This window comes from Toxorhynchites rutilus, chromosome 3 (genome assembly GCF_029784135.1).
Source record: "Toxorhynchites rutilus septentrionalis strain SRP chromosome 3, ASM2978413v1, whole genome shotgun sequence".
Taxonomy (NCBI): Eukaryota; Metazoa; Arthropoda; class Insecta; order Diptera; family Culicidae; genus Toxorhynchites; species Toxorhynchites rutilus.
The window spans coordinates 128,907,193-128,932,800 of record NC_073746.1 but is presented as its reverse complement, the minus strand read 5'-3'; the positions used below and the strand labels follow the sequence as shown (position 1 = coordinate 128,932,800).

At 39.8% G+C, this 25,608-nt stretch overlaps 1 protein-coding gene and 1 long non-coding RNA gene across 8 annotated transcripts in view; one reads left to right on the top strand and one right to left on the bottom strand.

Annotated features, from left to right (window-relative positions):
* LOC129774878 (uncharacterized) overlaps window positions 1–25,608 on the top strand; it is a 46,884-nt gene that overhangs the window by 1,223 nt on the left and 20,053 nt on the right. For 2 of the 5 annotated variants that reach the window (XM_055778913.1, XM_055778916.1), the window contains exons 2-4: window positions 12,459–12,650; window positions 12,709–12,896; window positions 12,961–13,056. In XM_055778913.1, the coding sequence (XP_055634888.1) occupies window positions 12,476–12,650; window positions 12,709–12,896; window positions 12,961–13,056 (459 nt within the window). In that variant the 5' untranslated portion in view covers window positions 12,459–12,475. Of the gene's footprint in view, window positions 1–11,428; window positions 11,567–11,610; window positions 12,104–12,458; window positions 12,651–12,708; window positions 12,897–12,960; window positions 13,057–25,608 lie in introns of those variants that run through there. The other 3 variants (XM_055778917.1, XM_055778915.1, XM_055778914.1) reach the window with 3 other exon arrangements.
* On the bottom strand, window positions 10,097–12,284 carry LOC129774881 (uncharacterized). Of its 3 annotated transcripts, XR_008742797.1 has the most exons (4): window positions 12,174–12,284; window positions 11,941–12,115; window positions 11,691–11,870; window positions 10,097–11,628 (listed from the first exon to the last, which is right to left on the bottom strand). It is a non-coding gene; the product is annotated as an uncharacterized LOC129774881 (long non-coding RNA). The 3 variants fall into 3 exon arrangements; XR_008742796.1 differs by having other exon boundaries at window positions 10,097–11,635; window positions 11,941–12,281; XR_008742795.1 differs by having other exon boundaries at window positions 11,941–12,281.

Sequence of the window (25,608 nt, the reverse complement as noted above, 5' to 3'; positions counted from 1 at the left end):
GAGTAAAATGACTTTCATCATGAGGTAGTTGCTTCTTTCCGTACCTAAGTGTAATTATACTGATAAATTTGAAAAAAGTGGTATTTGAGGGGCGCCATTTTCATAGTTTGCCAGGGGCGCTGTGTACTCTCACTTCGCTGCTGATTGTATTCCTAAGCGAACGACTTGGGTGCGAACAATTCGCACGAAAGCAGAGCAGCTTGCGAAAACCGTTTCTCTTATTCTGCTTTGTATTATAGAGGTTTTAAACTTTAATTTTTTTTTTGCTTTAAAATGACCAACCCTTTTGTACCCTTTAGGAGATATCACACACAGCGGCTTATGCGGGCGCTACACGATTCGTCCAACGTTTCACTCGAATGTTGGACTCAAACAATTGGCTCGATGAATCGACAAATGTTGTGACGAGTGTGCTGCTACACGGTGAAGTGAATGTTCGATTCAATGCACTCGGTCCAAACATTCGGCGAGTATTTGGATCGAATGTTTATTGTTTTTATTTACCATCAAAAACGTTAGGAAACTGGATGATGATGCGAGTATTGAAATTGCTGCCGTAGCAATTGCACTGATATCGGGCTGTAAATTAAAAATGCTTGAAATCAACATTATTAAACTAGGGGGTCTTCGTGGCCACTTGGTTACGCGTTCGCTTACCAAGCGATCGATCGTGAGTTCAAACTCAGGGCCCTCAATTGACCATCTTTGTGTTGTTACAGAATAACTACGTCCACGCAACCATCATCAGCGATGGAAATCGATCCAACGGTGGAACAAAGATCGATTCATCCATACAACTGCTCTGCTCTGCAAGAAACATCGGGCTGCTGTTCTATAAATAGCCCAACAATGATCAATATCAACTGTCTCCGCTGTCCGGTCTGCTGAACAATGGAAGAACAGAAAGAATACCCTTACGCCTAAATGGCTACTACTGTGTAATTTACCATAATGTAATAAAGCAGAAAAACTTAACGCCTAAATCGCTACTACTAACTATTGTGTAATTCACAATTTATAGAAACATAAACATATGTACATGTACACGATTAAACCCGGCTCTGTTACAGCTAAATGCTAATGAGCCTAATAAATAAATGGGATAAAAAAAACATTATTAAACTGCAATATTTTGCCGAATATATTGAATTTTATGAATTAATTTCATAGTTCCCTCATCTAAAACTTGTAAACAAACCAATCTGTCAAAGATATATTCGGACGAATCGTGTAGCGGTGTATCGAATGTCATCGTGTGTCGAATCAACGAATGACAAAAATCCTTTGACTCGTGCCACTCGCGTTGGAAGGTAATCCACAACGAAAGCCAGCGCTACACGATGCTACGAACACCCTCGAATGCTGGACGCTCGATGATTCGACGCATCGTGTAGTCGACTGACGAGCTACGAACCTCCAATGTCGAGTGTCGAATATTCGCGTTGGAAGGTAATCCGTTCTGCGGGCGCTACACGATTCGTCCAACGTTTCACTCGAATGTTGGATTCAAACATTTGGCTCGATGAATCGACAAATGTTGTGACGAATGTGCTGCTACACGGTGAAGTGAATGTTCGATTCAATGCACTCGGTCCAAACATTCGGCGAGTATTTGGATCGAATGTTTATTGTTTTTATTTACCATCAAAAACGTTAGGAAACTGGATGATGATGCGAGTATTGAAATTGCTGCCGTAGCAATTGCACTGATATCGGGCTGTAAATTAAAAATGCTTGAAATCAACATTATTTAACTAGGGGGTCTTCGTAGCCACTTGGTTACGCGTTCGCTTACCAAGCGATCGATCGTGAGTTCAAACTCAGGGCCCTCAATTGACCATCTTTGTGTTGTTACAGAATAACTACGTCCACGCAACCATCATCAGCGATGGAAATCGATCCAACGGTGGAACAAAGATCGATTCATCCATACAACTGCTCTGCTCTGCAAGAAACTTCGGGCTGCTGTTCTATAAATAGCCCAACAATGATCAATATCAACTGTCTCCGCTGTCCGGTCTGCTGAACAATGGAAGAACAGAAAGAATACCCTTACGCCTAAATGGCTACTACTGTGTAATTTACCATAATGTAATGAAACAGAAAAACTAAACGCCTAAATGGCTACTACTAACTATTGTGTGATTCACAATTTATAGAAACATAAACATATGTACATGTACACGATTAAACCCGGCTCTGTTACAGCTAAATGCTAATGAGCCTAATAAATAAATGGGATAAAAAAAAACATTATTAAACTGCAATATTTTGCCGAATATATTGAATTTCATGAATCAATTTCATAGTTCCCTCATCTAAAACTTGTAAACAAACCAATCTGTCAAAGATATATTCGGACGAATCGTGTAGCGGTGTATCGAATGTCATCGTGTGTCGTATCAACGAATGACAAAAATCCTTAGACTCGTGCCACTCGCGTTGGAAGGTAATCTACAACGAAAGCCAGCGCTACACGATGCTACGAACACCCTCGAATGCTGGACGCTCGATGATTCGACGCATCGTGTAGTCGACTGACGAGCTACGAACCTCCAATGTCGAGTGTCGAATATTGGCACGAGTCAAAGGATTTTTGTCATTCGTTGATTCGGCACACGATGACATTCGATACACCGCTACACGATTCATCCGAATCTATCTTTGACAGATTGGTTTGTTTACAAGTTTTAGATGAAGGAACTATGAAATTGATTCATAAAATTCAAAATATTCGGCAAAATATTGTAGTTTAATAATGTTGATTTCAAGCAACGACAGCAATTTCAATACTCGCATCGTCATCCAGTTTCCTAATGTTTTTGATGGTAAATAAAAACAATAAACATTCGATCCAAATACTCGCCGAATGTTTGGACCGAGTGCATTGAATCGAACATTCACTTCACCGTGTAGCAGCACATTCGTCACAACATTTGTCGATTCATCGAGCCAAATGTTTGAGTCCAACATTCGAGTGAAACGTTGGACGAATCGTGTAGCGCCCGCAGAACGGATTACCTTCCAACGCGAATATTCGACACTCGACATTGGAGGTTCGTAGCTCGTCAGTCGACTACACGATGCGTCGAATCATCGAGCGTCCAGCATTCGAGGGTGTTCGTAGCATCGTGTAGCGCTGGCTTTACCAAAACTATTGCGTTATAGAGTGGTGTATCATTTCTTCAAGACCTGTGATTTAAATTTTTCGGGCCTTTGGTCTATTTAACCCCTTCACGTATAACGTCGAATCACACTCGTCGCGATTAGACTGCCAGAACGTACAACATCGAACCTCACTCGTCGTCTATCGATGTGAAATGTATACATGTTTCAGGCGTGTGATGATGCGGGACTGCTACGATCGTAAGTAAGATACACACACTCAGCAGAGTATCGAAACAACTCACTGTGCTCGTGTTTGGGCCCTGTTGTTGGAAATTAAATCGTAAGCCAAGGGGTTAAGAAAGATCTTATCGATTCAAAAACAATGATGCAAATTTCTGGTATCACAATTTTAAAGCATCATTACTATTAATCGCCTCGCTCCATTTCAACTTCTATTTTGTTGTGACCATCTTGTTACCCTTCCGGGAATTCTTTGTACTGATGTCCAGCATGATATTACGCATCATTTTCTCATCAAAGGTCCTCCAAACTCAAGCGAAGTGAAAAAAATGCACCCGGACAAAGGCAACAACAATGGTCAGTGGAAATTTGTAGGGTGTAGGGCAGAAAAGTCCCGAAATTTTTCAACAGATGACGCCACTTAAAAAATAAACAAGATTCACTTAGACGGGTTCATCTGTCAGTAGCTTATGTGTGAAGTTTCATGACATTCCGTTCGTTTGTTCACAAACTACAGCTGTTTAAGTGTCACTACCTGAGCATTCATATAGAAAATGGGAAAAGAGATATATCGTATTTTGATCAAACATTGTTTTTCGATGGGAATAACTCCTGAACAATCAATGCAGTGGTTGACGAAATGATATCCCACTTCTGCTCCTTCGAGAACAATAGTTTATCGGTGGTTTAGTGAATTTAAAATGGGCCGCATAAGCACCGCAGATGCACCTCGCTCTGGAGGCTACAAATTCAGGATTCGTAAAACAAATCCATCGATTCGTTTTGAACGATTGTAAAGTGAAGTTACGGGTGTTAGCTGAGGCTGTAGGCATTTCAAAAGAACGAGTGGGATACATTTTGCACGACATTTTGTACATGAAAAAGCTATCCGCGCGATGGCTGCCGCGTTTGCTGACCATCGACCAAAAACAGCGCCACGTCGATGATTCAACAGCCGGTTTGGCGTTGTTGAAGCGTAATCGAGTGAACTTCTTTCGACGTTTTGTGACAATGGATCAGAGATGGGCAAACCGTTCACAAACGGTACGAAAGATTTAGTTCGCCGAAAAGAGTGAACGAACGGTCGTTCTTTTCCAAAGAACGGTAGTTAACTCCACGAACTGATTCCGAAAGAACGGTTTGCGAGTGAACTGTTTGAGAGCGAACTTATTGAGAGTGACCTGTTTGCGAACGAACTGATTGAGAACGAAGTGTTTGTTGCGGGCAAACTGTTTGCGAACGGACGAGTGCAGCTGAACTGATTTGTGCTGGACGGAATAGATTAATATAACAAGAACGCTTGTTAGAAAAATAAAACAATATTGTCATTTATGAGCAAAATGCATGTACGCAGGGTTTATTTTGTTAATGTATACTCAATTTTGGGTAAGAAATTAAATTAGATTTTCGTAGTTTTGAAGTCAAAGCTAAATATTTTCAATTTCATGTATTCTTTCAATTCCGCGTAATATTCATATACTTCCTGATTATCAGAATAAAACTGGGGGAATCTGGGGCGATTCATGAATTAGGTAAACATAAAATCTCATAGTGAGGGCAAGTTGAGAAAAAAGTTTTTTCGTTGCTTTCAATACATTGTTTACGTGTACGTGTTATCGTGATTGTTTGTATGATTGATAGTTAATAAAAATCGCTGCTGATTTTTTTCCTCTGAATGAAATATGATCTTACATGGAACCTGTGTGTTGTCCAAACAGAAAATATGAAAAATTGCATATATTGTGTTCGCATTAAATTATCACATTGGCCGATAATCATATTTTCACATACAGTTTGCGACTTTTGAAGAAGAAGCACCTTATCTTTCCCCACTAAATTTCAAAAATATAAATCTCATACGTAACCTATCCAATCCAACGATATCAATGAATAGCTGTCTATTGCTGTTGAGTTTCAGCTAACATTTTATGTTGTTCTTAATACCGCTGAACGAAAGAACGGTTCAAAAGAACTGATTCACTTAGATGAACGGTTTGTGACTGAACCGTTAATCAAAGTGAACTGTTTTGCCCATCTCTACAATGGATGAAACATGAATCCATTACCTCACTCCTGAGTCCAAAAGTCAGTCTGCAGTGTGGCTGACAAATCACGAAAGCAGGCCAAAGCGGCCAAATGAAGGTTTTGGGAAGGTTCAGCATCCATTTTTTGGAATGCGCATGGCAGAAGAGAAAAACAAGAATCCGGAGGGTATTATGCAGCGTTATTGGACAAACTGAACGACGAAATAAAGAAGAAACGGCCCCATAAGACGTTGAAAAAAGTTCAAAGCACCGTCGCATACGTCCTTAGAAGCGATGGCCAAGTTCGACCAATTACGATTCCAATTCCACCATACTCTCCAGATTTGACCCTAAGCGACTACTATATGACCAAACCTCAAGGTTCCAGGGAAAGAGATTCACATCGGATGAGGAAGTCATCGCGGAAACTGAGGCATATTTCGAAGGCTTAGACGTTTCGAACTACAGAAAGGGAATCGAAATGTTGGAAACTCGCTATACCAAGTGTATTGCCCTCGAAGGAGACTATGATGTCACACTCCTGCGAACCTCACTCGAACTATCTTGCATCACAATTTGTCACATTTTTTACATTTTTTGCATTTACCTGAGATACCTTTACCTGATACATGTCTTTCTTTGTCCTCAATATCTACCGATAACTATACTTATTCCTATTTTCTACTCATTAAGCGGGTATTCTAGTGAAGAGACACGAATTTCGGACATTTCTCCGAGCTCCGTAAAAATAAAAGAAAGAATATTTTTTTGAAGCTGATGAAGTGAGAGGGTAAAAAAAAAAGTTGTGCCATGGCGTGCAAAATTCCAGCCCTTCTGATTATCTGAAACAAAAAATTCGAACAGATTCTGAATCAGTAAAGATGTCGCTATCCTCGGACAAGTCAAAAACATCTTTTTTGACAATATGGCTGCCGTTTGAAAAACAAAATGCGGTTTAAAACGTTTTTTCTTACGTTTCCCGATTTTTAAAAAATAGTAAAGTTTGAAAAATATTATTTTTTTAGAGGTTTATGCGATAGAGAGATGCCTGTAGATTGTATCCATATAAATTCGACATGAATCGGTTCAGTAGAACTTGAGATATCGTGTACGCCAGTTTGAAAAAACTAGTTTCGAGAAAAACGCGTTTGAAGTTCATTGTTATGGCCGTATCAGGTAAGATAACGCATCACCAAAATAGCTCTATCTCGGTAAATAATAGGATTTTCGATAAGTCCTTTGTAGGGTATATTCTTGAATGCCTAAACTACAGAAATATGAAGAGAACAAATTTTGCATTTTTTCAAATTTCTAGACTAAAGGGTGTGTCACATCAAATTGCATCACGGAAAAAACGCTGTAGAAATTCGCCCAGTAGACCGATCCTTTTGAAAATTTTAGACAGTAAAATAAAAACTATTAAACAACTTTTGGCATTTTCTTTTTATTCATACTTCGAGCCCAAGCCCGTATGCTCGCACCTTCCTCTTTACCCCGTCCATAAGGTTCTGTACAACGTCAGGTTGTAGTTTTTTTTGAACAGAAATCCATTTTCTCTTGAAGTCCGCCTCCGATTTGACAACTTTTGGGTTCTTCCGGAGGGCCTGCTTCATAATCGCCCAATATTTCTCTATTGGGCGAAGCTCCGGCGCTCATTTCCATTTCCTTTGGCACGAAGGTGACCCCGTTGGCTTCGTACCACTCCAACACGTCCTTTGAATAGTGGCACGAAGCGAGATCCGGCCAGAAGATGGTCGGGCCCTCGTGCTGCTTCAATAGTGGTAGTAAGCGCTTTTGTAGGCACTCCTTAAGGTAAACCTGCCCGTTTACCGTGCCGGTCATCACGAAGGGGGCGCTCCGCTTTCCGCAAGAGCAGATCGCTTGTCACACCATGTACTTTTTGGCAAACTTGGATAGTTTCTGCTTGCGAATCTCCTTCGGAACGCTGAATTTGTCCTCTGCGGAGAAGAACAACAGGCCCGGCAGCTGACGAAAGTCCGCTTTGACGTAGGTTTCGTCGTCCATTACCAGGCAATGCGGCTTCGTCAGCATTTCGGTGTACAGCTTCCGGGCTCGCGTCTTCCCCACCATGTTTTGCCTTTCGTCGCGGTTAGGAGCCTTCTGAACCTTGTATGTACGCAGGCCCTCCCGCTGCTTGGTCCGCTGGACGGATGAACTTGACAAATTCAGCTTATTGGCGACATCCCGGACCGAACTTCTCGGATCACGTCTAAACTGCTTAACTACGCGCTTGTGATCTTTTTCACTGACGGAGCATCCATTTTTGCTGTTCTTCACCTTCCGGTCGATGGTTAAGTTCTCGAAGTATCGTTTTAGTACTCTGCTGACCGTGGATTGGACGATTCCCAGCATCTTACCGATGTCCCGATGTGATAACTCCGGATTCTCGAAATGAGTGCACAGGATTAATTCACGACGCTCTTTTTCGTTCGACGACATTTTTCCAAATTTACGAAAAATTGACCGTGAAGCATGGCCAACGTGATCGATACACTCTTATCTGATTATAAGCGAAAGCTGAAGATATAATTCCTAAAAATTAAATTTCTACAGCATTTTTTCCGTGATGCAATTTGATGTGATACACCCTTTAGAATACTCCCCCAAGCTATCTACTCAAAACATGTTAACCTTGTAAAATCATAACTAAAAACTAAAAAAACGCCTATCTGAATTTTGGATATGTTATGTGGAAAAAACTCAGCCTTCAAGGAAAAATATAAAAAAATATAGTGCCCTTGGTCTCATATCCCACAACCATGTAAACTATAAATAATAAATACAATGAATAATTACAAAATAATTACGGTTAACTTTGAAAAATCATAGCTTAAGAACAAAATAAACGCCTCTCTGGTTTCGAAATTTGTTATGTAAAAAATTCTCAACTTTCAAGAAATAATATACGGGGGTCTTCGTAGCCACTTGGTTACGCGTTCGCTTACTAAGCGATCGATCGTGAGTTCAAACTCAGGGCCCTCAATTGACCATCTTTGTGTTGTTATAGAATAACTACGTCCACGCAACCATCATCAGCTATGGAGATCGATCCACGGTGGAACAAAGATCGATTCATCCATACAACTGCTCTGCTCTGCAAGAAACATCGGGCTGCTGTTCTATAAATAACCCATCAATGATCAATATCAACTGTCTCCGCTGTCCGGTCTGCTGAACAATGGAAGAACAGATAGAATACCCTTACGCCTAAATGGCTACTACAGTGTAATTTACCATAATGTAATGGAACAGGAAATCTAACGCCTAAATGGCTACTACTTCTACTGTGTAATTTACAATTTATAGAAACATAAACATATGTACATGTACACGATAAAAAAAACCCGTCTCTGTTCAAGATAAAATGCTAATGAGCCTGATAAATAAATAAATGGGATAAAAAAAAGAAATAATATAAAAAATATAGCGCCTTTGGTTCCGCTATATTTGGTACCATGTAAGCTATAAAAAACATATACAATCAATAATAACGAAGCCAAGATTTAAATTTTGTGCAACTCTGGTGTTTCTTCAAAAAAGATCAGCTAATTGGCTTTAATTTGATATGTCGATTATTAAATCGGCTCAGTAGTTCAAAAGTTATGTTTTTTTTAAAGTCATTTTTTTGAAAAAAGTGGAAAAATTTGATTTTTCGGATCACCCTAAAACGGAAACGGTCATCCTAACAAAAAATAAAATAAAAAATACGGGTCTAATGGTTTGCGACAAAGAACAAAATTTCCACTTTCCACGAAAATCTGAGAACCACTATATCGGTTTGGCATGGAATGGCTGCATACGAAATCGGCTAAACCTGCATTTTCGAAAAGTAAACACTTAGTTGTTTCTTTTATTCATCCCAAACGTAGTATTAAATCAGTCTCACTGCTCGACTGCACGATTGAGGTAAAGTAAAGCTGAATTTTATTTTTATTCATATGGCCTAATAGGTAGAAAATCAAAGCATCGCTCTCGTCAGTTCCTATAGCAAGTGAAAACAAGTTGATAGTAAATCGAATGAAAATAATAAATACCATTTGACCCAGTTTTAGCCTTCCAATATGGTAAAAAATATAGTTCAATGTTGTATTAAAACCTTCTAAATAAGTGCCTTTATAGGTAGAAAAACTTTGAAGGCTAGCCGCAGAAATTTGGGAATTTGAGCAAGAAACTAAACGTGAGTAACTCATTATTTTGCAAAACAAAGATGTCGTGAAAAAAACCGAAAAGAAAAGAATTAGTATTTGGAAACCAAGAAACTTTACTGATATACCATTTTATTGTAATGACGACAACGAATATGTAGTGAATGTTAAAATCTATTGTGCAACATAAATGTAGTGATGTAATGAATGAATGTAAAGATTGTAATGATGTGTATCTATGTATTCAAGGGATTTTTTAACAACGAATTATAATAAAGTTATCAAATCGGAAACTGCAAAAAAAAATCCCACATGTTGAGGAATAAATACAGCTTTGCCCCAAAAACCGATTGTTTTCATTGAAAACCCCGGGACTTTGCAGCCCATGTGGTACATGAAATCGGGGTTTAAAAAAAATAATGGCTAATGTCTTCAAATTGCATGAAACGTCGAGATCTATTGTCATCTCGAAAAATCAAAAATGAACTCTCTAGGACTTCGTTTTTTTCGGAATACAAGATAAAACGTATGGTTTAGGGTGCCATTGAAAAAGGCCATCTTTATTTTTCATATAGGACTGTTGATTTGCGCGATAAAAAACCCTATCCAAAATATTAGCTCATTTGGACTTCATTTTCTAGCGTCGCTAGAAAATGAAGTGTTTTTGATTTTTTTTTAGATGTTTATGCAATTTAAAGACATTTGGCATCAGAATTTGCTTTATAACCTTGATTTCATGTACTCCCCCTTGGTCGAAATTAAAAGTTTGATGTCTGCGACACTAGAAAATGAAGTCCGATTAAGCTAATATTTTGCATAGGGTATTTTATCGCGTAGATTCTTATCTTTTCTAGCACTTGATTTGAAAACAGCAAACAAAATAGATAAAACATGTAAAAAACTGATAAATTCACGATGCTTGTTTTTTTTACGGAACTTACTAACGCAAACATTTTATCATTGGTTGTGACTGTCACTTTTTGCAAATGTTTCATATTATAAATAAATAGGCTGTATCGCTACCTGTAAATGATGTCAAAATGTAGTCTATAACTCAAAGAATGTCAAGATTTTGATTATTCAATTATTTATAACATTAAAGTTCGGCAAATTTACATTTAAAAATGAAGTGTTCGGAATTTGAATCATGCGTAGAAACTTGATTCATTTTCCGAACACTACCTGAATACCAATTTTAATGAAGATTTCTGCATAAAACGTCTGTTTTCAAATCCATTTATTGTAAATTCTTACCTTTTCTAGCACTTAACATGAAAACAGCAGTCAAAATAGTTGAATAACTACAAAAAATAAAAAAAATCCGATGCTTATTTTTTATCGAATTTGCTAACGCAAACATTTTATCATTGGTTTTGACTGTCACCTTTTTGCAAATGCTTGATATTATACGTTATAGGCTGCATCGATAACTGTAAATGATGTTAAAATGAAGCCTATACCCCAGAGAATGTCAGGGTTATCAACATTCAATTATTTTTAACATACAAGTTTAGTAAATTTACATTTAAAAATAATGTGTTCGGAACATGAGACAAAACGGTATTTTTGACAATTGTAAATCACATTAAATCACTCGGGAAGCTAATTCGATAAGATTTACGTTCTCCTTGTTTTGGTGAAACGTACAATGATAACACTCAGTTTTTGCCTTCGTTTAAATTCGTCTGATGCGATACGACGCAACGTCATAACATCTCGAAACATACGAGCGTTCTATGATAAATATAAAAAACGCAGCGCGAACGTACACAGCTGTATGGCAATGAACTTGCAATCATATTTACGAGTAACAACAATAACATCATCATCAACAAGCGAAATCGAAGTCTTGTGAGTTTGCACTTCCAGTGCTCGAGTACTGCTGCACGCGATGAGTATTTCTTTTCCTTCTACGTTTCGAACCGCATCGTCCAGGTGCAAGCGTACCCAACATTCGTTGTTATTGTGTTTATCATGTCTTGCTTGTGCATTATCAGTGGCAACTGTGCCACCCTCTTCTCAGCCGAGGTGTGTTGGTTATGAAATGATGTGTTCTGCTTCTTGGCCCATAATTACGCCACCTGATCTCGCTGGAAGCTACTGAATCATCAGAGATTTCATACGCCATCAGAAGAATGATAAATGAACTTACGCTCTGAAGCATCAAACGTGGAAATCGTATGTGTGACGTATTTTGTGGTTCATACGTAGCTTGCACTTAATTTAATTGATTTGCACTCGCGAAACTACGTCTCCTTTTGCTTTTTATTGTGGTAGAGGTTACTCCGTGCGAATTCTTGCTGTAGAATCGAATGGTGACCTAATGGCGAATCTAAACAAGGCCGTCAATGGTTGAAAATAATACCGTTTAAATTTTTATGAAATACAAGCATGGGTCATACTTAATTGATGAGGCGTAAACATTTATGGCGAAATGAACATTCGATAGCTTCCTGTTACTCATCAGTTCACGGAATTCGAGGTGAGAACAGCACGTGGGGTACAGAAGTTTGCTTTTACCGTTGTCTTACATATTGAGCGTTCGTTCAGTTTGATGTTTCTCCGGTAAGTTCGCTCCTGCCAAAAATGTTGAATTTAACAACATTGCAATATTTTCGACTTCAGTAAGTGTTACGTTTCGGTTGGGGTGCGAAATTTAATATAATTCACGAGTTCACGCGAACGCGCTCATATATTGGCTTTATTATTGTTTCGACCTTCATTTTAATCCAACAAGCTGGCAGCAACAATCGAAAACTGCCTCAAACGAAAGGAAAGTGCTTGTTTTATTATTTCATCCATCAGCTGGCGTGCGCGTGTCTCATTAGCAGAAATTGTTACTTTCTACATCGCCGAACGACGTGCCAATGTTAGCGAAACTGATTTAATTTTTTTTGTTGCTGTTTCGTTCTCATTTCAGACTTCTAATGTGAGATTATGGTATCACGATTCGAACGCCTGATGGGGTGCTCCTCTATCTCGATAGGAGAGACCCTGCCTGAGGATAAGACGCAATGCTCAGGCCGGGGTGATTGTTTGAATGGAACTTGTCTGTGCGAAATCCGTTACAGTGGTGACGAGTGCTCGGGATTCAACTTGCCCTACCATGCAGGTGAGTTCAATAACTAATTCTTCTTACTTCAACAATAACTATTTTTTTTGTTCCACAGGTATCTCGTCCGTGTTCTACCTTGTCGCTTTTATTTCCCTTGTACAGCTGATGATCTGTATCATTGCCGAATATCAGAGATTGAAACAACCGAGCTTTTTACGTGCCTGCCGGTTGACAACGCAAAAGCTGCTTTATTTTTTTGTTTTTATCGCATCGGTTCTGCGTGGGGCGTACTTCACTACGCCGGTAGGGTTTTTCGTTTCACTGTCGCCATAAATAACATAGCTTATGATTATTTCCCATCTTTCAGGAAACACTGCAGCCAGCATGGGTCTCCTATCTCATGTCAGCGTACTATCCGTTGGTAATGACGTGTGCATCGCTGGTCGTCTGCTTATGGGCCGAGGTAAGTTTTGTTTAGATATTCATGAGAAATTTGTGCTTGGCCTTATCTCTAAAAATATAATTTTGTATCTGACGATTTTCCACTTAACGGCATCATCAACTTGAAACGTTTTTATTAATAATTAATTAGAGCAATGTTATTTATGTATGAAACAAACAATTTATTCAATGTTGGATAGAAAATGTTGTTTTTGTTGGTTAAGATTTCATTACTTATTACTAATTATTATTGAAATAATTGGACCAAAATGCACGAATATAAATTTAAAATGGCTTCAAGTGAATGTTCATGGCATTGTCTTTGCTGTCTCTAAGTAGAGTGATACTAGATCAGGGATGGCCAAACGGTAGTCCGCGATCTACCGGTCGCCCGCGTAGGTATTCCTTGACACGCGCCACAGTTGTTCTAGGAGAGTGTGACCTCCAAACACAATGGATTAAATATCTCTCCACATTTTGCCATGATTATTCTATAAGGTGTTTATGATAACCTCAATCAAACATATTAGGCTTTCAAAAAAGTCCTGCGGTATTTTTTTTTGAATTTTCATTTGATCATAAAATTAGTTACAATCATCTGTTTCAAGTCAAATATGCGCCGTTTTGTTCGATAACTTGTTCCCAACGTGATGCCAACTTCATAATACCCCTGTTATAGAAGCTGGCTTCCTTATTGGCAAAAAAAACTCGGATAGCCAATTTTCACAGGCCTCTTTTGTGGCTAACTTCTGACTACCTAGCTCGTTCGCCATGGACAAAAACAGGTGGTAGTCACTTGGTGCAAGGTCCGGACTATACGGCGGATGCAAAAGAACCTCCCATCCGAGCTCCCGGGGCTTCTGGCGCGTCACCATAGAAGTGTGTGGCCTGGCGTTGTCCTGATGGAAGACAATGCGGCCTCTGTTTATCAAAGATGGCCTCTTCTTCATGAGTGCTACCTTCAAGCGGTCCAGTTGTTGGCAGTACAGGTTCGAATTGATCGTTTGGCCATAGGGAAGCAGCTCATAATAGATTATTCCTTGAAAATCCCACCAAACACACAGCAGAACCTTCCTGGCCGTTAATGAGGGCTTGGCCACCGTATGAGCCGCTTCAGCGGGCTTCGACCACGACCGTTTGCGCTTCACGTTGTCGTAAGTGACCAACTTTTCATCGCCAGTCACCATCCACTTCAGAAACGGGTCGATTTTGTTGCGATTCAGCAGCGATTCACATGCGTCGATACGGTCAAAGATGTTTTTTTGCGTCAACGTGTGTGGCACCCATACATCAAGCTTCTTTGTGAATCCAAGCTTCTTCAAATGGTTAATAACGGTTTGATGACTTATCCCCAGCTCTTGGCCGATGCTACGGGTGCTACTATGCCGGTCTTTCTCGGCTAATTCAGCGATTTTGTCTCAATTTTCGACGACAGGCCTTCCGGAGCGTGGCGCATCTTCGACGACCTCTACACCAGAACGAAAACGTTGAAACCATCGTTGTGCGGTGGAAATGGAAACTGTATCGGGTCCATAAACTGCACAAATTTTATTGGCAGCTTGAGATGTATTTTTGCCTTTGTCATAGTAGTACTGTAAAATATGTCGGATTTTCTCTTTATTTTGCTCCATATTTGCGACACTATAACTCACGAACGACTTAACCAAACAAAACACTGTCAAGGACTATATTATAATACCTTTCCAACAAGCTATAGTATGACTCGATACAATGAATACAACTAGAACTACGCGCTTACAACGACACCTCGCGGAAATACCACAGGACTTTTTTGACAGCCTAATATTAGTTGTAAGAGTAAATATTTCTCAATTAAAGTTTTTGTTTTAATATTTTATTTCAGAATGTTAGTTATTTTATATTAAAACATCCATCTGTTCGACCATAACATGTACTAAAGCAAAAAATTGTCACTAGGAATAATTTCAACAATGTTTTTACCAGGCATGATTTGTTAAATAACCAATTGAAAATGCGGGAAACATCCGGCAATAGGTTTCGAAAATCAATAAAAACTAAACTTTTGAAGAAAACTTCGCCTTTGAAGACTGCGAATGCGAATTTCAATGAAGTATTGTTGTGTTTATTTTAAAACTATGGTATGTAATGTAAATTAGTTGTGCGGATTTATTTCAAGAAATAAAACATAAATAGAACAACAGTGATGAATCAGAAATAATGACCTGCGCAAAATTTAAACTCAATCTGACATGATTTAGGGGTACCTCGCAGCGCTCAAACTTTTGATTTCTTGATTCTCTAAAAGATTCCAAGGGAAGAGTAAAGGAAATTTGGAAATTGGAAATTTTGTTTTCGATGCCAAATGTCTTGAAAATGCATAAAACGTCAAGATTTGGTGTTATCTCGAAAAAAAAATTTTGGCCGAAAATCGACTTTTCGGGACTGGGACTGAGATTGAGTGGCCAAAAAATCAAAACGTTGAGTGCTTTGTGGCACCCCTAAATCATGTCCAATTGAGCTGAAACTTTGCACAGGATTTTTTTTGGACCAATAAACAAAATGTACATGGTCGGTCCTTTTAAATTCGATAATTTACCTTCATTGCCTTCTCAGTCCCATAAGGTTAATTTTCGGCCAAAAATTTTTTTTTCGAGATGACACAAGATCTCGACGTTTCATGCATTTGGCATCGAAAAAAAAAAATTTTTCAATTTTCCTTTACTTCCCGCCTTGGAAGATTTTCGATTTTCGCAACCCTTAATCATGTCCGATTGAGCTGAAACTTTGCACAGGAATTTTTTTGGGCCAATAAACAAATTGTACATGGTCGGTTTTTGAAATTCGATGATGAAATTTTTTCCATACATCCTATGTCACCCTAAGGAATAAAATAATCATGTTGGTTGTATTTTTATGGAAAATAAATGTTTTGTATGTAAAATGAATGTCAATTTTCGTTAAAAAAAATCAACGATATTGATTGATGAGCTTTACAGAAAATAAAGCATTACTTATCAATTGTTCAGTAAATCATAATAATTTTTATTCTATAGAATAATTTATCATTTAATATTTATTAATATTACCTATGTTTTTCTTTTGATCAACCCTCATATACTCGAGCATACGGTCTCACAAATCTAAAATCTATCTGCTTCGCCGATGAGTTGGACATAATCGTAAGAATACATGTGATGGTAGCGAACCTGATATCCGACTGAAACAAGAAGCAGAGCTGTGGATCGTAAGAGAATTCCTTTTGGTAGTAATAGTTGGTAGACGGCGACTAACTAGAGGTGATTGGCGAATTTAAAGACGTATAGTCAACGGATGTCTTGCTCACTATGGGCTCGTGTACGATGTGTACTATGCACAAATCCTTGACACGACCGGTACGGGCACGAACCATGGACGATGCTCGGATGTTTTATAACGCCGAATGCTTAGTACAATATACGGCTGCCTACAGGGAACCGGAGTATGGAGAAGGAGGACTTTGACCTTCTTTGTTTTAAAGAGGCTTCAAACTGTTCAGTTCATTCGCCTCTGAAGAAGGAGGTTGAACTCCAAGGTTTATTGAACAATATTGAAGGAATGGCCTGGAAATCAGATAAAGCTGTAGAACTTTCCAATGTTAAAAATTCATAATACCGAAACATTCGCCTAGTTTGAGCATCACAGCCTCGCGTGTTTATTATTTCACAAAGTTAAATGAATTGATAACTCGGATAAGCGTACAGAAAGAGAGAGTATGCCAGCTAAAATGTTGGTATGTGTTGACTGCATGCAACCTAGAGCAATGCCCAAACTGCGATATTGGATTGTCCTAAGATGCAGAATATGTGCAGTGATTTGAAAGCAAAAATGTCCGTATTCCATAATAGGCAAGTTGGTAGTTTCATGCAATTCAATCAATACTTCAGGATGGGCCTCTCACCAAGTCCCTGTTGTGGAGCGGAGAAAATTATCCTCGATTCACAATTTTGTTTCGAGAAGCTTATGTGTTTACCTCATGTACGTTTGGAGTCAGACACTTTTTGCTCGCCAATCGTCAGATTAATATCGTTTTTGCCTCTCGTACCCTTATACTCAAGTCTCGTCATCATCTGTAATTATGTACAAGAATTGGTCATGGAATGCATCACTTGAGATGTTTGCTTGATGTAATTGTCGCAAGTTGTTCCGGCACCAATCCTGTCTAAGGATCCACTTATCAGAGCTCAGTAAAGTGTCGAAAGATTTGTTAGAAGACTAAACTATCTGATCTTTAGCGACTTGCGATCAACAATCTTGGGATTTCATCACCCTCAAAGGGGTGACACCCACATTGTTTCGAAAAAAAACCTTCACAATTTAGAATGAACGTCACCCGTTGGTGATTCATCTTTGTTCATTTTATGGAGGTCTTACACTTGAAAGTTCATTCGTTCATTATTTAGTAAGGAATTTCACCATAGATATGTTCATGTAAGAATCCTTCTTAAGTTTTTTCGTTTTGTATGGGGAAAAGGATTCCATTTTGAGTAACGACATCCTTCATTAAATGGAGCGTTACGCTGCAGATTTCATGAAGTGTCATGAAGTTTACAATTTACAAAGTTTTGCATAATCGACAACGCTCCAAACATGTCGGGATCAAATGGATGAGTTCAGGATTTGTTGAGAAAGCAAGGCATGAAAAGCCGTATTCATGATTTACAGGTTTGTAGACTCTTCGAATTTATAAGGACAACATTCTTTTGATGAGAATCTACAGTGAGGGGTATTTTTAGAACTGTGAAATCTGTGGAGTCACACAGGTGTGGCGGCAAAAGGTTGCCGCAAATTCATGGAGTATATCTAGCGCCGAGTTATTCGCAAATCAAAAGATTATCTCTGAGTAATGTTGTGACCAGACTCAATGCACTGGTAGATTTTCTTGTTGTTAAAGGAACATCGATCGTATTCATTGGTAATTGCAAGAGCGGTCAAAATCGTGCAAGTAGTCGATTTTTTTGAAGCTGTTTAAGTAAGACAGCATCTGACAGCGAATTGATTTGAAAAAAATTGATTTGAGAACAAAAACAATGACTTTATAACAAGATTTGATTGCAGGAGTGACATCAAAAAGACCCGCCCGAATGTCACCCGGTCACGCCACGCCACTGCACCCATCAGAAAGAAATTGAATTCGTAGAGAAAATCATAATGCATGGTGTGAGCGTGACCATCCTTATCTTATCTTACATCGCAATAACAACTGAATGGATTTCCGAGCGGGCACCAATTTATATATAGATTTGTGTGATTTCAATAGCCTGTTTTCAAAGCAATTTTCAGGCTATTTTAACAAGTTTACGGGTCAATAATTAACAATCATATAACTCTTGGACATTTTGTCTTCCGAATGAAGTGATTATCATACCACTCTGTTCAGCCGGCAAAGATGTATTAATGTGCGAAACCTTGCACTCCAAACGTCACGCTCTCGTTTTCGAAACTTTCAACTTATACACCGGTACAGAAATGGAAGACACAGTCCTACGTCAAAACAATGGTTTTAAAAAACTCAATTTCAAGTTTGCCCCACTCAGTTTTGCAATTCAATCAATCCAAGAAATATGTGAGCTTCAAGAACGTGCAAACATTATTGTTACGGCCCTGATCAATGAGTGAACACAGGCCGCTAAATGCGCAATGAGTTAGTAATCGAAGTAGACAATGGCAACTGAAAATCATTTTGAAAATTTGAAAAACGTCTTGAATTTGTTGTAATAAAAAATATATTGCATTGTGAGAACTATTAGTTTAAAAAGAATTTGCATAGTTTAAAGGTAGGCTGTTGTCATAGAAGAAAAGGGGGAAATAGAACATTTATTTTACTTTTAGTTCGTAACCGTTACTCTGTACTGAGAAGACAGGAAGATTGGGGGAAAAATATAAGGAAAAGGAAAAACCAAATTTGTAAGAGATATAAAATAATGTATTTGTTCCAATGGTAATTTATGTATATTATAGCTTTGAGTGTGACATAAATATCATACTACATCGAGTGGTTTTTTATTTAATATGCTGCCCCGAACACCCCAACAATTATTGACTACTATTACTCACAACTAGAGGTGTGCCATCCGCTCATGAGCTGTTCCGAAGAATCGACTCTTTGATGTGAGTTGATACGGAACAGTTCGCATTGCAGAGAGTGTGTGAGCTGTAATACTCAAATGAACTGAGCGCCTCTCGATCTTCGTGTTGACATCAGTTCAGTTTCATTTGTTCCCCGTCTTTTCAACTGTTATATTCGCGTTGACGGCATTGATCTTTGTTTACTAGTTTAGGGGGCGTCAAAGATAATAATTGGGCATAAGCTTCGAGTAACCGGTCATGTGCTGTGAGCGTCTCCGTTAAAGCATTGTTTTCGGTTACCGTTGGCTGTTATTTTTTTTTTATCGCCCGGGTGTGCTTTTTTCGCGCGTTTTCGAACTGTTCGAGATATCGTAAAACGCAGTGTGAACTCGGAATTAGTGAGAAAAGCAGAATCATCAAAGCCTGGCAAGGTCAGCCGGCTTTCAGTTTTCGCCGATTTGTCGCCATCGCAGTCGAAGTCGGACATCGGTGCTCAGTTGCACGCACACAATACCAGCGCGATTCGCTGTTCACTTAAAGCAGTGTGAAGGAGAGCATCACTTCTTAGTGGTGTGTGATAGTGCCGAGCGCTCAAGCGCTCCGATTGAGAAGCAAGCAGCGGTTGCCAGTTCATCAGCACTGGGTGCATTGTGGTGAATAGAAATAAATAAGATATAAGATTTTTTTTTTATTTTATTTTTTTTTAATTATTATTATTATTAAAACAAAATATTAGATTATAAGTACCAATTACAGAATGGCAGAAGGAGGGGGAGGATCTCCAGATATGGAGATCTCTGATGATGACTCCCCTCTGGTTGAAAAAACAAATAAAGGAACAGCGAAGACACTTAAACGCGTTCCTACATCAGAGGATGTTTCGTCCGGGGACGAGTCTGCTAACTCTAGCAAGCCCCCCTCTAAAAAACCTGCAAATACCTCCTCTCCAACCCCCCTCGCTCCTACCCCAGCTCAGATTTCGCCTCCCCATCCTGTTGTCCCCGATCCCCTTCAATCCTCGTCATCTCCTTCTCCTCCTGTTGTCTTCTCTCCACGTGTCAAGGTCTATCCTGAAGATGCACCTGGAACTGGTCCGTGGGTTGTTTTCTTCAGGCCTAAGCCAAACGGAAAAGCACTTAATGTTATTCAGATCATGAAAGATCTGGCAAGATACTCCTCCGTGACAGAAATTACGAAGGTTAGACCGACCAAACTGCGTGTTGTCGTGGCTGATCGGAAAGACGCAAACGGTATTGTCGTCGACCAGAGGTTTACCCTGGAATATCGTGTCTACGTGCCTTCCCATGACGTAGAAATCTCGGGGGTGATAACCGAAACGGGTCTGACGTGCAAATCAATTATGGAAGGAGATGGCAGATTTAAAAAGCTGCCTTTGATTAAGGTTAAAATCTTAGAATGCCGACAACTCGGCAAAGTCTCCCAGGAAGGGAAAGAATCGAAATTTACGCCGTCCGACTCGTTTAGAGTCACTTTTGCTGGCTCCGCCCTCCCTGACTACGTTATGGTGGACAAATTGAGGCTACCGCTGCGACTCTTCGTGCCAAAGCCCATGACTTGCCTGAAATGCAAGTCAGTTGGTCACACAGCAGCTTACTGCGCCAACAAGGAGCGCTGTGCCACTTGCGGAGAGCAACATGTGGACAAATCCTGCAGTGCGATTGAGCAAAAGTGTCCATATTGCGGAGGAAATCCGCACGTGCTCTCGGCTTGTGAAACTTACAAGAGTCGCTGGGAGAAGCAGAAGCGCTCTTTAAAGGAACGCTCGAAGCGCACTTTTGCGGAAATTTTGAAGGGCGCTTCTCCATTGGCCCAACAGCAACAACCTTTAACCGCAAACAATGTCTTCGCTTCGCTGCCAGTTGACGAAATGGAAGCGGATACAGCTAACGAGGGCACACCGTACATCTTCCAAGGGAATCCCCGGCGCAAAAATGTGACCACTCCCAAAGTTCAAGGACAAGCCCCTCCGGTTATACCCTCTGTTAGCATGCCTAAAAAATCGAGTGCAGCGGACAAGCAAAATCAGGTTCCTCCTGGCTTCCGTGGGAATAATTCACCTTCGAACGACCCAGCACTCGAAGGGACATCAAAAACCCCAACTGTCCCTATTTTACCGTCCAGTTCAACTTCCCAATCGGGATTTATAAAGTTGACTGACCTTGTGGCTCAAATCTTCACATGCTTTAATGTTTCCGACTCCATCAGAACCATTGTCATATCAATGCTTCCAGTATTAAAGACAATTTTGCAACAATTGATGCAAACATGGCCCCTCCTTGCAATGATTATCTCTCTTGATGTCTAATTCAAATAGAGAGGTCGGAGATATCACTGTTTTACAGTGGAATTGTCGTAGTCTTATCCCTAAATTGGATACATTCAAATTATTAATTCATAACTTCAATTGTGATGTTTTTGCTCTGTCCGAAACTTGGCTTTCTTCGCGAGATGATCTCTCTTTCCACGATTTTAATATTATACGCTTGGACCGTGATGACAGCTACGGAGGGGTGCTATTGGGGATCAATAAGTGCCACTCATTTTTTCGAATTGACCTTCCACCTATTGGAGGGATTGAAGCTGTTGCTTGTCATGCAAACATCAGAGGAAAAGACCTCTGTATTGTCAGCTTGTATTGGCCTCCGAGAGCTGCGGTTAGCCGCAAACAACTTGTTGACATGTGCTCACTCCTTCCTGAGCCACGATTGATCTTGGGAGACTTCAATTCTCACGGAACTGCCTGGGGGGAACAGTACGACGACAATCGTTCACTGTTGATATATGATCTTTGTAACAGCTTCAATATGACACTTTTGAACACTGGGGAAACAACACGTGTACCTAAACCTCCTGCTAACCCAAGTGCTCTTGACCTCTCGCTTTGCTCGAATTCACTATCGTTAGATTGCAAGTGGAATGTAATCCAGGACCCCAACGGTAGTGATCACTTGCCAATCAAAATTTCCATCACCATTGGGTCGAATTCTTCTGAATCTATAAACATGGCATATGACCTCACAAGACACATTGACTGGAAAAAATATGCGGACGCGATTGCTCTAGCCATCAATTCCAGAGATGGTTTACCTCCATTGGAGGAGTATAACTTCCTTTCTCGTTTGATCTATGACAGCGCGGTTCGCGCTCAAACGAAACCCATCCCAGGCTCCACTATTCGTCGAAGGCCTCCCAATCCATGGTGGGATAGCCAATGTTCCAAGCTTTATCAGGATAAATCGAACGCATTCAAAGCTTTTCGGAAACGTGGAACCATTGAAAATTTTCAATCGTATTTGGACCTTGAAAATCAATTTAAAAACTTGATCAAAGGGAAAAAACGTGCTTATTGGCGAAATTTCGTGGGAGGTTTGTCACGAGAAACGTCAATGAAAAAATTATGGAAAGTGGCTCGAAACATGAGAAATCGCTCTTCATCCAATGAAAGCGAGGAATATTCACATCGATGGATTTTTAATTTTGCACGGAAGGTTTGTCCTGATTCCGCTCCTGTGCAAAAAATTGTTCGAGATATACCACAAGATAGGTGCGATCTTGATTCCGAGTTTTCGATGGTAGAATTCTCTCTTGCTCTGCTTTCATGTAACAATTCTGCTCCGGGATCGGATAGAATTAAGTTCAACTTGCTGAAAAACCTCCCTGATGTGGCGAAACATCGCTTGTTGAATTTATTCAATCGGATTCTGGAGAATAATATTGTTCCAGATGATTGGAGACAAGTACGAGTTATAGCTATTCAAAAACCCGGAAAACCCGCGTCCGACTTCAATTCGTACCGCCCAATAGCAATGCTGCCTTGTATACGGAAATTGTTGGAGAAAATGATCTTGTTTCGCCTTGATCGATGGGTTGAAACGAATGGCCTACTCTCAGATACACAATATGGGTTCCGCAGGGGCAAGGGGACGAATGATTGTCTTGCGTTGCTTTCTTCAGAAATTCAAATGGCTTACGCCGGAAAAAAACAAATGGCTTCAGTATTCTTGGACATAAAGGGAGCCTTTGATTCTGTTTCAATAGAGGTTTTGACAGACAAATTACACTCTCGGGGTCTGCCGCCTCTATTGAATAATATGTTATATAACTTGCTTTGTGAGAAGCATTTGAACTTTTCTCACGGAGATTCGGCAGTAAGTCGGGTCTCTTACATGGGCCTCCCCCAGGGCTCATGTTTAAGCCCCCTTTTGTACAACTTCTATGTAAGCGACATCGACAATTGCCTTACACAAAATTGCAGCCTAAGACAACTTGCAGATGATGGAGTGGTCTCTGTCGTAGGATCAACAGAATCCGACCTACAAGAACCCTTACAAGATACTTTGAACAATTTTTCAACCTGGGCCATTGGGCTAGGGATCGAATTCTCCACGGAGAAAACAGAGATGGTGGTTTTTTCTAGGAAGCATAGACCAGCAAAACCAAAGCTTCAACTTTTGGGTAAACCGATCACTCATGCTATGTCATTCAAGTATCTTGGGGTCTGGTTCGACTCCAAATGTACTTGGGGGGCCCATATTAGGTATCTGAGTAAAAAATGCCAACAAAGAATAAATTTTCTCCGTACAATTACCGGCACCTGGTGGGGAGCCCATCCCGAAGATCTTATAATGTTGTATAGAACAACTATTCTCTCAGTGATGGAGTATGGCAGTTTCTGTTTTCAATCAGCTGCCAAAACACACTTAATTAAACTCGAGCGAATTCAGTATCTTTGTCTCCGTATTGCGTTGGGATGTATGCCCTCAACGCATACCATGAGTCTCGAGGTTTTGGCAGGCCTACTCCCACTAAAAGATCGCTTCAATTTATTATCTCTTCGGTTCTTCATCCGGTGTAAGGTCATGAACCTATTGGTGATCGGAAATTTTGAGCGGCTAATCGAGCTAAATTGTCACTCCGGATTCATGAGTTCATATCATGAATTCATCTCCATGCAGGTTGATTCTTCTTCGTATATTCCCAACCGTGTTTGTTTCCCTGACTACATCAATTACTCTGTGCATTTTGATCTGTCCATGAAGCAAGATATCCATGGATATTCAGATTACCAACGATCGAGGATCGCTCCAACGATCTTCGATGAAAAATATAGGGGTATCCATTGTGATAATATGTACTTTACTGATGGGTCCACTATAAATGAGTCCACAGGATTTGGAGTGTTCAACGAATTTTTTAGCACCTCACACAGTCTTCAGAATCCTTGCTCAGTGTATATTGCTGAATTGGCAGCAATTCATTGGGCGCTGGACAGCGTCGCCTCACGACCTGTTGAACACTATTACATTGTAACGGATAGTCTTAGCTCTGTCGAAGCTATCCGTTCAGTGAGGCCGGAAAAGCACTCGCCGTACTTCCTTGAGAGAATACGAAAAATTTTGAGTGCTTTATCCAGACGCTGTTATGTCATTACCTTTGTGTGGGTCCCTTCTCATTGCTCAATTCCGGGTAATGAGAGGGCTGACTCATTAGCAAAGGTAGGTGCGATTGAAGGCGATATTTATCAGCGTCAAATCGCCTTCAATGAATTTTACTCTTTAGTCCGTAAAAATACCATCGCTAACTGGCAACGCAAATGGAACGAAGATGAATTGGGCCGGTGGCTTCACTCGATTATCCCTAAGGTTAGCCTCAAACCATGGTTCAAAAGTCTGGACTTGAGTCGGGACTTTATTCGCACCTTCTCCCGACTCATGTCCAATCACTGTTCGTTAGACGCGCTACTCTTTCGTTTCAATCTGGCCGGCAGCAATATCTGCGTTTGTGGCCGAGGTTACCACGACATCGAACACGTTGTTTGGTCGTGTGAGGTGTATCTTGTTGCCAGATCGAATTTAGAGAACTCCCTTCGGGCTAGAGGAAGGCAGCCCAATGTACCGGTGAGAGATGTGTTGGCTCGGTTAGACCTTGATTACATGTCCCAAATATATGTTTTCCTTAAATCTATCGATGTTCGTGTGTGATTATCCTTATATCCTTATACCCTCCATATCTTCCTTTGTGAGTAATTGGTCCGCTTGCTATAAACAGAAGAATGAAATGTAAATTCACAACTGATGTACGAATAGATTTAAGAATTGAGTGTGTGTGATTATCAACATTGTAATAATTTCCTTATACCCCATCCTTTTCCTGAGAAAATGTCACCCTTTTAATCTCGAGTCCACCACGAGTAATCGGTTTCCCACATTACTAACCATAGATTTAAGAAAATTGTTCATATATATAGTTTTAAAAATATATTTAAGATTTCGGCTCCTTTAAACTTATGTAACTGAGCCTGTAAAAATAAACGAATTTATAAAAAAAAAAAAAAAAGATAATAATTGACTTCCAGAATGAACGCGTTTTGAAAATTAAAATTATGAATGAAAATTAACGTCTGTGTATCAAATTAGTATTCTATTTAAATGAAAAACACTTTGTTTCTAGGCGGTGAAAAAATCTC